At 37.4% G+C, this 13289-nt stretch overlaps 1 protein-coding gene across 3 annotated transcripts in view; it reads left to right on the top strand.

The window, feature by feature from the left end:
* The window catches only part of Ptprg (protein tyrosine phosphatase receptor type G), a 713787-nt gene that overhangs the window by 695791 nt on the left and 4707 nt on the right, over positions 1 to 13289 (top strand). For all 3 annotated transcript variants that reach the window (XM_076870736.1, XM_076870676.1, XM_076870809.1), the window contains 5 exons: positions 117 to 193; positions 826 to 954; positions 4182 to 4328; positions 4970 to 5112; positions 12759 to 12894. In XM_076870736.1, the coding sequence (XP_076726851.1) occupies positions 117 to 193; positions 826 to 954; positions 4182 to 4328; positions 4970 to 5112; positions 12759 to 12894 (632 nt within the window). The remainder of the gene's footprint in view (positions 1 to 116; positions 194 to 825; positions 955 to 4181; positions 4329 to 4969; positions 5113 to 12758; positions 12895 to 13289) is intronic.

Raw genomic sequence — 13289 nt, 5'->3', positions numbered from 1 at the left:
AGCTTCTTTAAATATATAGGTATATGTCTTGGACAGGGAGCCAGAGGATAAGTAAATCTCAGAAAGAGCTGTTGGTTCCTATTTATAATATGGTGTTATTTTTTTCCATGTGATAGCGGAGCGTGCTCGAGTGGGTCTTGCGCCATTGCCCGGAATGAAAGGCACAGATTACATTAACGCTTCTTACATTATGGTGAGTCAACAGCCCATCAGACATAAAGTCCATTAAACTGAAAGGTGTTAAAAGAACAGATACCACCTATGCCACAGATTCTGGTTTTGAAATATTCTGTGTAATATCAAACAGACTGCTGTATCTTGACATTTTTAACCAGACAATGGGTCAACAAAAATAACTAAATGAAGCAAAATGCTTCTTAAGGAATTAATGTCACCCATCTAACCTTTGAATAAATGTTGAAATTACAGTTAAAACAGCAGGGGTGGGCTGGGGATGTGACTCAAGCAGTGGTGCGCTCACCTGGCATGCGTGTGGCCCGGGTTCGAGCCTCAGCACCACATACAAACAAAGATGTTGTATCCGCCGATAACTAAAAAATAAATATTAAAAAAATTCTCTCTCTCCTCAAAAAAAAAAAAAAAAAATAGCAGGGGTAACTTGAAGTGAATTGCACTTGGAGAGAAAATTGTATCGTGTTAGCCGAAGTACATGGAAGAATTAGACAAATGTACTGAATGCTTTCCTCAAGTTATTTTAGTGGGGTCAAAACAGTGCTGTTTTGTTTCAGGAGTATATTTTGTCATGTCATAAAGTTAGAAGCGAACCCTTATAATCACTGATTTTTCCCCTCTTTCCAACTGAAGGGCTATTACAGGAGCAATGAATTTATTATAACCCAGCATCCTCTGCCGCATACTACGAAAGATTTCTGGCGAATGATTTGGGATCATAATGCACAGATCATTGTCATGCTGCCAGACAACCAGAGCTTGGTGAGTACGGCACATCTGCTATACATTAATGAGCCCGGGAGGCTACAAACATAAATTACTCTGATACCTTGCCACAGAGCTGTACTGTCTGTAAGTGCTAGGAAGGAAACTTAGACTTTCTGTGGGGGTTCACTTCACTTATTCCTGTGTGTTCCATTACTTCTCTAATGCTGATGACATTACCCTTCAGTTGTACTCTATGTGGCAGCGTGGTGGAAAGTTTCAGAAAAAGGTGACTTTAGACAGCTGAGCTGCTGTACGTCATATTCCATGTATGGAATCTGTAACTATGCTTACTCTCAATATATTAACCCAGTGAAGCCTCACACCATCTTTAATGACAATAAGTACTACTACTCTCATCTAGTAGCTGAGAAAATAACTGACTTGTCCAAGAGCATGCACGAACAGTTGGAGCCAGGATTTGGATCTAAGTCATCTTGCCTTCAGAGTTCAAGCTTTCAGTTGATTGTTTCTGAGCAAAAAAAATCATATCAGAAGTACTATTAATATATCAGGGTCCCCCCCCATTCCATAGGTAAGTCAGACCCCCTGCAGGGAAGAGAGGATTTGGGGGTCCCACTTAAGATTTTGACTAAGCTACAATTTATTTCCCGACTTTAGTCATTCCCTATGGAAGCCTAAACTCTGTAAGAGATGGGTGAACAAATTTATAAAACAGATTTACACATTTCTGCTTAGATCTCCTGCATACTTAACTTTCAGAATTATCTGGGTCTTAAAAGGTTACTATGTGGACCCACAAGATAAAAACAATGAGGCTCTGCCTCCATGAGTGTCAGATTAATGAGTTTTTTAATCAAGAAAGAACAGCCTGTGATTGAACCCCTAGTCTCCATGACATGCGTTTGACTGTGTGCCCAGTCTGTAGGAACTTCTTCACTTTGTCGCATTTTGCTCCAGCTTCAGAATACCAAGGCTGCTTCTGTATGGTGGAATGGCAGCAAAGTTGAGAATCAAAAGCTGGAGTGTAAATTTTCAAATTAGCTGGCAACAAGGGTCTATTCAGTTTGGCATGTGGAAATTGGAGGCTTTTAGGTTTGTTAAAACAGTCATTTGTTGGATGCGTCAGTATTTTCTTATTGTCACTTAACAGAGGACAGGCACCATAAAGTATCTACCAGGAGCTCTTTTGTATGGACTGGACCCAATAAGGGGTACATGTTCTATGGATGGCAAGGGTACAGGAACCACCATCAAACGCATCTATGTCTCCGGGAGGCTGGGCTAGAATTAAGTGTCTGCTCTCAATTGTGAGATTAAGAGTTTCATCATTGCACAGTTTTTCTAAAAATGAGCTGTAGATGATTCTTATTATTGCTACTTGTCTCTATCAAAACTGTTTAAGACAATAATCCTATAAGTAGCCTAAAAGTCACTGGTTCCTAACTCAGAAAGCACTGTTATCAAGGCTTAGACATCTTTGAACTGTATTTGACAGCAAAATGACTCCAGAATGCCTGCTGAATTAAGAAGCAGCGTTTGACTTCTTAGTCTTTCAAGATGAATAATTATTCCCTAGTTTGATTTCTCCATTCCAAAGTTTTCTTCTGCCTTTCCTTCACCATAGTTAAAATGTCTTTAATGTCCTTTAAACTAGTTAAGTAATTTGCTATTCCTGTTTCTTCGAGGTATGTAGTTTTTTTATTCCCACTTTTCAGACATAGAAATTTTCTAACTTATTTGGGATCACATCCGATCTTAGTCCTATGCTTAATCTGTGTACATTGTTTAAAATTAGATGCCCTGCTCATCATTACTTTATATCAGGAATATCTGTTTATGGGGCCATACTTCCATTTTCTTGAACAGAAAATATAAACCCACAACAGTTACAGACTTCTTTTGTATAGACTAAACCCAATTGCTAATCTGTTTCCCCTTATGCTGAGCTTTAAAAATAAAAATGTACTTGGCAATAAGCTACATTGAAACTTGAAAGGGTGATAAGTCTTATTGGACTGTTGGCTCATTTCTAATGCAACCATGTAGGATTAAACAAAGCCTTCTTTGTTTTGAACATTATTCAGAATTATTTCTGACTTCAATGAGAGTAGCTAGGCATTTTCAGGAATATGCCCATAAATATATACATAGTACAGGCAAAATGGAATTTGTCATTTAATTAAGAAAAAGTTAATTGTTACATAGGTTGGAGGAGAAGATGTGTGCCTGTCCCCATTTTCTTAGGCAGCTAATGTAAAGTTGAAGGACTTTCTGTGTTATCCCCCCCCCCCCCCGCCCCTTGAAATGCTGCTGGAACTAGAGATCAGAATAGCTGTTATGGAAAACAACAGAGAGGTTCTAGTAAGAAAGTAAAAACTACCACATCACCAAGAACCTAACCAAAGGAAACGACATCACCACCATGTAAAGATATCTGACCTTCCATATTCACAATAGCCAAAACATAGACGCTACCTGAAATGGTGTTTTCCAGCCCCCCAAACAGATACAGATCGTGCATTCGCCACATTGAGCTTGGAGAACATTATGTTAAGTGAAAGAAGCCAGACACAGAAAAATATTGCACTCTCTAAATGTTTGATTTTTAAAAAAAAAAAAAAAAAATAGAGAACAAAGCAGTATTTATAGGAGAAGGAGAAGTTTGTCAAAGTAGCAGAAATGTGGAATGGATAAGTCTAGGAACTAAAATTGAACTCACCTTTTTTTGTGACAACAGCATAAATTGTTAATGTTTTTGACCATAGTAACTTTTTTACTATGTGTATCCCATAACATGATGTTGCATTCTTTGTAGAATAAAATTTATTTTTAAAACATTCTTTATCTTACTACCATATTGTCAAAATTAAATAAGATAATGCTTCTGAACATCCTTTACAAAATATTCAACTATAGATTTTTTTACTAACATAATTCTTAGGAACGAACAGCATGACTTAGGTACTTAACCAACTATAAACTAATAAAATTAACTGGCCTACATCCCCAGTGGAGCCAGTGTTTTGGGGATTGTTACAATGACATGAGAGGTGCTGGGAAATGGTTCTTAAAATGTATTTTATAGTAGACTACAATCACCACTGAACTCAACATGACTAGGAAGGGATATAATTCTAACTGGAAAGGTATGGGAATTGGCAAACTTAAGAAATCATTTTGCAAGACAATTTAAAAAAACAAATGTTTGACAACACTGCAAGACGGGGGAAAAAAAACAAAGTTTTTCTTTGTTCCCAAAGGCAGAAGATGAGTTTGTGTATTGGCCAAGTCGAGAAGAATCCATGAACTGTGAGGCCTTTACTGTCACCCTTATCAGCAAAGACAGACTGTGCCTCTCTAATGAAGAACAAATTATCATTCATGATTTTATCCTGGAAGCTACGCAGGTAACTGAAACCTCAGTTCCTCTGTAATAGGCATACCTAGGCCCTGGATCATTCTTTTAAGTAATAACGGAGTAATCTGCCACCTTCAAGACAGGCCCAGGCATTTGCGTAAGACAGTTTTAAATATGTACATTTCCCTTTTTGATTACTTCAAATACGTGCTTTTTCCAGCAGGCTAGGTGGAAAGTAACAGTGCATGCTGCAAATCTGTCTGTTGACCCGATTATAAAAACAATTAGAGCTCAATATTTTCTTTGCCATCAGAAATGTAAGCCTTGCAATGTGTTACAGAGCCAATGATGGATTTTTTTAGTAAACAACATTTTTTAGTGTATAATAAGTACTTTCTTGTGAGAAGAATGGGGGGCTCTTACAGTAGCATTTTCAATAATGATCACTTAAACCCATTTTTCTTTAATTTTACAAATCAGAGTAAGAAATAAAGCCTCTTATAATTTACTGTCACTTGAACAATGATATTCTAGCATGACCTGTTCATTTTTTTTTTTTTTTAACCAGCTACAGTTTGGTCAACCTGACATTGGTTCAGAGTAACCTATAGCTTTTCAGTGAGCAAGTTTCATTCAGTTGACTGATAGGAAACAATAGACAGGCTGTGACTCATGTCATATTGTCTACAGGATGACTATGTCCTAGAAGTGCGGCACTTCCAGTGTCCCAAATGGCCCAACCCAGACGCCCCCATAAGCAGTACCTTTGAACTGATCAATGTCATCAAGGAAGAGGCCTTAACAAGGGATGGCCCCACCATTGTTCATGATGAGTATGTATCTGTTGTTTATTTTAAAATCCCAGACCCTGCTGAATTGCTATGTATGTTAAAAAGGAAAGCAGAATTTTTAAAAGCTACCCTCCCTCTGGGATTACTTTTAATGTGTACTTGCACAAAGTGTTATGGTTCTGTTTACACTTCAATAATCATATCATTATTTATTAGCTATTTACATTGGTTGAATAGTCGCATTTATTTTAAACTCCTTAGACTGAATTTCAGCAGACATTTGTCAGAGAAGGAGCCTTTTAAAAGTATGACTTAGTTATTTAATAGTGACAGTTATTAATAATGATGTGGTTTAAGGTTTATAGCACTCTTCTGGGGGACTTAAAGAATATGAATCTCACAGAGAACAAATTACTTGTGCCTGGTCTCAGGGCTTCTGAAGGTCAGAATGGTATTCAACCCAGCATCTTTCCACTTCAATAAGGAAAGGGTCATCAAGTATCTTATGGAAGAGTCAAACTCTTGAAAGCTGAAGTCAACTTGTCAGTCAATTGCAAAACCCTGGATCTTTTAGAATCATACCACCCTTTAAATAGTGTAGAATCAATTATCTATCCTCTTCAGTTCCAAGGAAGCTCCCTAGATCAACAACTTCTCAGTATATCCCCTCCATGACCAATTACTAGCCAAGTGTGATGGTACATGACTATAATCCCAGCTACTTGAGAAGCTGAGGTAGAATGATCCTAAGTTCAAGGTCAGCCTGAGCAATTTAAAATTTTATCTTGAGACAGGGTCTCTTTAAAGTGCTGGACATGTGGCTTGGTGATAGAGTGCATGACTAACATGAGGCCTCAGGTTCAATTCTCACCACAAAAATTAAAAATAGTGACTTCCAATTTATTAGCACCTTCACGATTAGCAAGACTAAAAAAGCATCCTAGTTGAAGTGTTAACTAAATAACACACTAAGATCCATCCCTGGAGATGTGATAACCACTACCAGTGTTTAAACGAGGCAGCTGCTTTGGATCTAAGAAACTCTGTCCTGTAGTTTCAGCATGAAATTAGAGCTGCTTCTAGAGCCCCACCCGTCTAGGTCACAATACATTTGAAAAGTCAATCTAAAGTAATTAATGCAGTTAATCTTATATATCATGATGGGGAAAGAAAACCACCCACAACAACCAGCAAAACACTAGACAGAACCATTTGATTCACTTGTCTGTTTAGCTTTTATGTCACCTCTGGAATTAATCACATGAAGCTTATTCTTAGCCCGAAACAGGCAAAGAGCAAATTAAGTCGAGCCCAATGGATCTTTAAGTGTCATAGAGGCAGACACTATGAAAAGCCACTGTCAAAATATGCTAATTGAATCTCCCATAGATGATAGAGAAATTATTCATTCAACAGATATTACTCAGGAGCAAACTTAGATTTTTCAACAGTTGCTAGCACTAGTGCAGTGTCCTAAAACACCAGATAACTTTCAGTTTCCACCTTATATACTTTGGGTACCTATAAACATCCCTTCCTGGTGGCCTGCAAATTCCTCCAAACTCATCATCCCTACTCCTGTCTCCATTCACTTAGCTGCACAAACCAGAAACCCATCAGAGCCCTCTTGGGAGTCTCCCTCACCACCACGAATTATCAATATACATTCTTTTAAGATGATTTTCAACATCTTTTGACAACCTAGTTTAGGTATACTTTTCCATGTGCCATCCCAGTCCTCCACTAAGACTTTCCTGCAGACCACCTTGTCCCTTTTATTTAACACACAGTCCAAGAGTCACTTTTCGAAACCATCCCCACAGCTGTTAATGTCACATTCTCAGTCATAGTATGACATGATACATAGGAATAACTTTGAGCACTATTTGTGTACATGGCCTGTTGCTCTAGAGGGTGAAGCCCAATGCCTGGGACATAGTGGATGCTGGATAACTATTGTATGAATGTGTACTTCACATTAAGTTATGACTTAAACTCTTAAGAATACATGCCCCTATGGGAATTATATCCACAGAGCCTTGTTAAGTCATTTTTTCTGCAAACTATAAGATCAATTTACAGGATGTTTTTAAGCTCTGTCCAAAGTAAGAATGACCACTCTTGCCTTGCACGCATCCAAAGAATCGACCTTATTGTACATAAACATAACATCTGTTCTCAAGTTATAGACCAGATAGAAGGCATTTTCCAGAGGATAAAATTCCTCACCAAAAGTCAACTTTTAGAGAACAAGTGGAGCTTAAAGGCAAACTGTTGTACTCTCAGCATCCTCTATTCACTATCATTCCTGTAAGTTTTTAAATAGCCTATGTAGACAGTTAATTGTAGATTAGACCACCAGCCATATCATCCCCTTTACTCACAGAATGAGGAATACTTTCCTGTGTAAGTACTCGATATTGATTATTCACTCTGAAGGTACATCTATCTTCCTATTGGATGTCACAACAGTTCCCAAAGTGTGAGTTGAGGACCAGTGGGGGAAGGGTGGTGGCTTCAGGCCTTTCCAGGAGACCCAGGCAGTCAAAACTGTTTTACTATTAAGACACTGGCTGCCCTCACAGAGCTACTTGACATATGATGAGGTCTTCATTCCATTCTCAGGATTAGCAGAATGTGTGCATGTTCTTGTATCTTAACATGTTTTCAATATAAGTCTGTGCTTACTCTACTAGAAATTCATCTAGCCCAAATAACCAAAAGCTCAATAAGTACCCTTTGGATTTGGTCCTGAAATCAAAGAGTCTGTTTGAATACTGTTCTATTTTGTAAGAAATGCAGATTCCTCTCTGTACCCACTAGTGCAAAGATGCACACAAATCACAGCACATTCACTTATTTCCATAATCTCAAAATCATCTCACTAAGAAATTTTATGATCTCTACCCCACGTAAACAGGTTAGAGTGAATTGTCTAGGAGCTGTGTAGACTTCTAGTGTCAGGCAGAACCAAGTCCATAATTAATAGGTTCTAGCATAATATGGAGACTCCTTGCTAAAAAAATGAAGACTCCACATGGCAAATGCACAGCATTACACCAACTGCAGGACCAGGTCCATTGAGGCAAAGGGCCCTATGCAATTGCATAGGAGGCAAGCCCGGAAGCTAACCCTAGGCAAAGTTACACATTGAGTGAAATATTATATGGTGTGTGAGTGTAAAGAATGGCTAAATGAGGGAGAAGCACACTCCATCACAAAGATAAGGATTGTTATCCAACTTTTCTGACTGGCTCTAAAGAGCTAAAGGTGGGGGCCACTGAGTTTATTACACTAGAACCATTGAGAACAAGTGAAGTTCAAATATTATGCTAACATAAGGTCAACTCAATACAATTTGAAATCAGAGGAAAAAGAACATCATGACTAGTAAGCAAAAAACAACACATCAAAGTTCACAGAGTTGATTAAAATAACATGCTCAGGGATCTATAGGAAGGTTTCATGAAATAATTAAGAATATGTGTTATGAAGCAGGAAAAAATATTATTTGTAAAAATAAAACCTAAGAGATAGGCTTGTAGTGGAATGTGCTGAGCTAAAAATCAAACCAGGATATGGAAGCTAAATACATACATATGCCTGAGAGGTGATCTGCAGAGAGACAGGACAACAAAGAAGTAATGACTGAGGTTTTCTAGGCATTGAGATCTTCAACTGAAAGATCAGGATAGGATACTTTTCAAAATTAACCTTCTGAGAGATTTGAAAGGCACAACTATTCTGATAGCATCAGAGAGAGGTCTGTACCCAGAAGAAATTGTAAGGAGAGACTTCACAGTCTTTTCAAACACTTTAAACAACAAAAGCCAAAATTTGTAATTTCAGTTCATTCCTAAAAAATTGGATGCCATACATGGCCACACTTGTTGATTACAATGCATTAATATTATTAACCCACATTGAAATAAGATTCCCCAATCCTTATGCCTAGAAGCTGAAAGTCTTATACCTATAATTTCTTATAAATAATTCATGGGTTAAAGGGGTAGCCAAAATAGAAATTGCAAAATGCTTAAGACTACATGAGAAAGGCTTTGCATTTCAAAAACTTAGGGAGGATGAAACCAAAGTACATTCAGGAGAAGGAAAAAAAAATATGTGGCCCAAGTTACATCTATTAAAGATAAACGGCTTTCAACTAAAGAAGCCCCAAAATATAAGGAATTAAGCAAACAGTAATGAAAGAGGAGGAGCAAGTAAAATTTAAGCACTAAAGTCTAATAACAACTTTGGCAAATGTGAAGAAAAAAAACGGAGATAAATTAAGATTTAAAAAATACCATTTTCTGTAGTTACATTGAGAACATTTGAGAATTGTTAATAGTTTTGTACTAAATAATTGTGAATAAAATACCTGGATTGTGTCAACATGGGAGGGGAGGACCCAGATGAAAGTGGAGCATCCCTAAGCCAGGTGCAACTGAATGATGGTTACATGAAGGCCACTGTACAGTTGTACATTTGTGTATTTAACAAATAGATATTGATTGACAACTGTGACTTTAAGCCTTGATGATATGCATATTAAGATAATGTTTGCTGAACACACAGTATTGCCCACCTCTCCTCTTAGCCATTGACATGCATCAGCTGATTGATTATGGATATGAAACTTTAAATTGTCTAATAAAACCCAAATATAGTCAGAGAATGGCACATTATAAAGTAAGATTTATTCTGATGATGTACTGCTGGTTAAATGTCACAAGAAATCTATTAGTAAATTCAGGACATTATGAAAGGGATTCCAAAAAGTCAATGGGAAGCATTCAATACTCTTGACCATCCCAAATACTCTTGGCTAACTAAAAATGGTAAGTATTTATCAAAAAGCCTAGACCAGTTACTTTTATTTAGTGAAAACTTAGGTTCTGCTTTTTATGGTCAAGCTTCCAAACCAAATTTTGTTCTGTGACTGAATACAAGCTCAACTATAAACCAGGATGGAGTGGGGTAAAAGGCTAAAAATACCTGTAAGTGAATGTATAAGTGAACATAATATATGGGCTTGGGGCGTAGCTAAAACACATGTTTAGCATGCATAAGGCCCCAGGTTCAATCCCTAGCACCAAAAACAGAAAAAAAAAAATGTAAGATATTTAAAACACTAAAAACAATATGAAAGAAATAGCCAAAATTATTATGGAAAACGATCAGATATAAAAATTTAAAACCTACAGGAATTCAAACGTGGACCAGCATAAAAAATAGAGAACAGAGTTCAGAAACAAGCTGCATAAGTGAGAATGTAATATCTGAGAAAAAAATCAGTATTTAATAACAAATGTTGGAAAGTGGTTATCCATTGGAAAAAAAATAACTCAAGTCAAATCATCAAGACTCTGATGAATTAAGTAATTAAACAAAATAGAAAATACAGAATTTTTTTAAAAATATTTTTTAGTTGTAGATAGCCACAACACCTTTTTCTTTGCCAGGGGGTGGGGTGAGAGGGAGACAGCGGCAGTCAACCACAGAGCCAAGTCTTAGCGAGTTGCTTTTGCTGAGACCAGCTTTGAACTCGCAATCTTCCTCCTGAGCCTCTGGGATTACAGGCATGTGCCAACATGCCTGGCTCACAATGCCTTTTTTTTTTTTTCTTCCCCTGTGGTGCTCAGAATGGAACCTAGTGCTTCCACATGCTAGGCAAGCACTCTACCACTAAGCTACAACCCCAATCCCATACCTTTAAAATACTGGGCCAGGGAAAGCATTAAAAATGTCAGAAGTTAAAAAATTGATAAACTTGATTGTATCAAAACTATATACTCCAATATAATAAAAAAGAGCACAGTGGTAAGAGAATGGGGGAAAAATAGTGGCAACATATACTACAGACAGTATAAAATGACTCCTATAAATACATTTGAAAAAAAAAAAAAAAAAAACCTAATAGAAAATTGTCCAAAGTATAGTAAGCCATTTCAGAAAAAGAAATACAGATAGTCAGTAAAAAACATTCAGCTCTCCTAGTAATCAAAATGTTCATTAAAAAAAGTTAAGAGAGGCTAGGGTTATGCCTCAATGGTAGAGGGCTCGCCTTGCACATGCAAGGCCCTGGGTTCGATCCTCAGTACCACATATAAGGTTTTTTTTAAAAAAGGGGGGTGGTAGCTCAGTGGTAGAGCGCTCGCCTAGCACCTGCAAGACCCTGGGTTCGATGCTCTGCACTACTTAAAAAAAATAAAAGTATTAAAAACAAAAAGGTTAAGATATACTTTCTCACCTAACAGACGGTCAAGAGATTTTAAAGTTTAAAAGGATGAGGAAGCAACAAGTATTCTCACCGTGGCAGTATCTTTTAAAACTAAAAAATGGGCAAGCCTTTGCTCTAGCTGTCCTACTCCTGGCATCTGCTCAAGTGCACAGACACAAGTTAAACGTCCATCAGTAGGAAAGTGAGAGCTGGGCCAGCATGTATCAAAACACCTAAATCTGGAAGGCTGTACCTAAATGTATTAAGATTTTTGCCTCTGGAAAATTTAACTTAAAGATTGGGTGACAATTAAACTGGACTTCATTCTTATGACGTAAACATCATAATGTGTTCAGAAACTCTAGTTAGTAGTTCTTCAGAGAACGCAGCATGGAGCATCTAAACACTGTTCTATCTTCTGCTGTGAACGAGCAATACCACCTTGAACCGTTTGTTTTCTCATTACACACATGGAAACACTGTGCCATCACAGATTCCTGGGCTGATCTTTTTTGTGAATCAAAGAGAACCAAATTTATTTTTCTAAGTATCTTATGGAATCTCCTCTCATTTGGAAAGTTCCTCTTCATTGCCCCAAATAATTTAGATGAAACTAATTTTGAAAATTCAGACTTTGAGCCATGTTCAGTCACATGTCACTTAATAATGGGGATCATTTGATTACATCTGAACTATACTGTCTGATGACAGGGGTGGGGGAAGAAGAATATCCAAAAGCACTGTTAGGCGACTTGGTTGCTGTGGGAACATCACAGAGTGTACTCTCACACTCTTAAGTGATGAAGACAAGTATTTTTGTACCGTGCACAGTTGTCTATGCTGTACTTCTATATGTGATGGCAGCACAGTGGGTGTGTTTACACCAGTTTCAACACACACACACACACGGAACATGTTCCATGAAGATATTATTACAGTTATGACATCACTAGGTAAGAGGAATTTTATACCTTCGTTATAATCTTAAGGACTGTCATTGGTGTTGTCTGTGGTTAACTGAAATGTCTTTATCCAGTACATGACTTATTTTTTTATTCTTCACATCTATAAGTTCCATCTAACCATTTGAGATTGTTAAAAAGCAAATTTTTTTCCACAGCCCTTCACCACTTGCTAGTTATCCAATAGCCTAAAGTTAAGGATCTCGTTTTGTTTTTACTATTCATCAAATCTATAGCTCTCCCAAGTTACGTTTGAAACTCTTATTTCGTATTAGATATCAAACTAAGCATCTGATGAAGCAGTTTGGGAAATTTCATATCATAAACATTATGTCATCTTTATGCAAGCTTCTAAATCCCCCTGTCCAGAGTTCACCCATTTTTGTCTTCTAGAATAGATGTGAATAACAGTCTAGTTCATTTCTAAGAAAATACATGATGGTAATTTTGTTCCAGTAAGTTCAGTCTCTTAGTAAATCTGAGTTTCTTTTTTTCCCCTTCCCCAGGTATGGAGCAGTTTCAGCAGGAATGTTATGTGCCCTTACTACCCTGTCCCAGCAACTGGAGAACGAAAATGCCGTGGATGTGTTTCAGGTTGCAAAAATGATCAATCTTATGAGACCTGGAGTATTCACAGACATTGTAAGTAGTTTGCATGTATGTAAAACATTTACAACATCAATTCAAACTCCAACTTATGCCTGTAGAGCAGAGGTTGTCAACTAGGGGTGATTCAGCTCCCAAGGAACATCTGGCACTATCTGGAGACTGTTTTTGGCTGTGCAACTGTGGACAGAGAGGTGCTCTGGCATTGAGTGGGTAGAGGCCAGGGATGCTGCTAAATATGCTCATGTGCCCAAGACAACAAAGGAAGAATTATCTAGCCCAAAATGTCAATAATGCTGCCATTGAGACCCTGCTTTAGAGTACAGAACGCTTTGTTATAAGATGTAGATATTCCACTATCTTTGTGAACTACCCGACTAATAGAGATCAAGAGGAGATGATATAGATCTTAATTATATAAGACTCAAGTG

Source organism: Callospermophilus lateralis, chromosome 1 (genome assembly GCF_048772815.1).
Source record: "Callospermophilus lateralis isolate mCalLat2 chromosome 1, mCalLat2.hap1, whole genome shotgun sequence".
In the NCBI taxonomy this organism is placed as follows: domain Eukaryota; kingdom Metazoa; phylum Chordata; class Mammalia; order Rodentia; family Sciuridae; genus Callospermophilus; species Callospermophilus lateralis.
The sequence above is the reverse complement of the archived record's forward strand: the minus strand, read 5'-3'. Positions and strand labels throughout refer to the sequence as shown.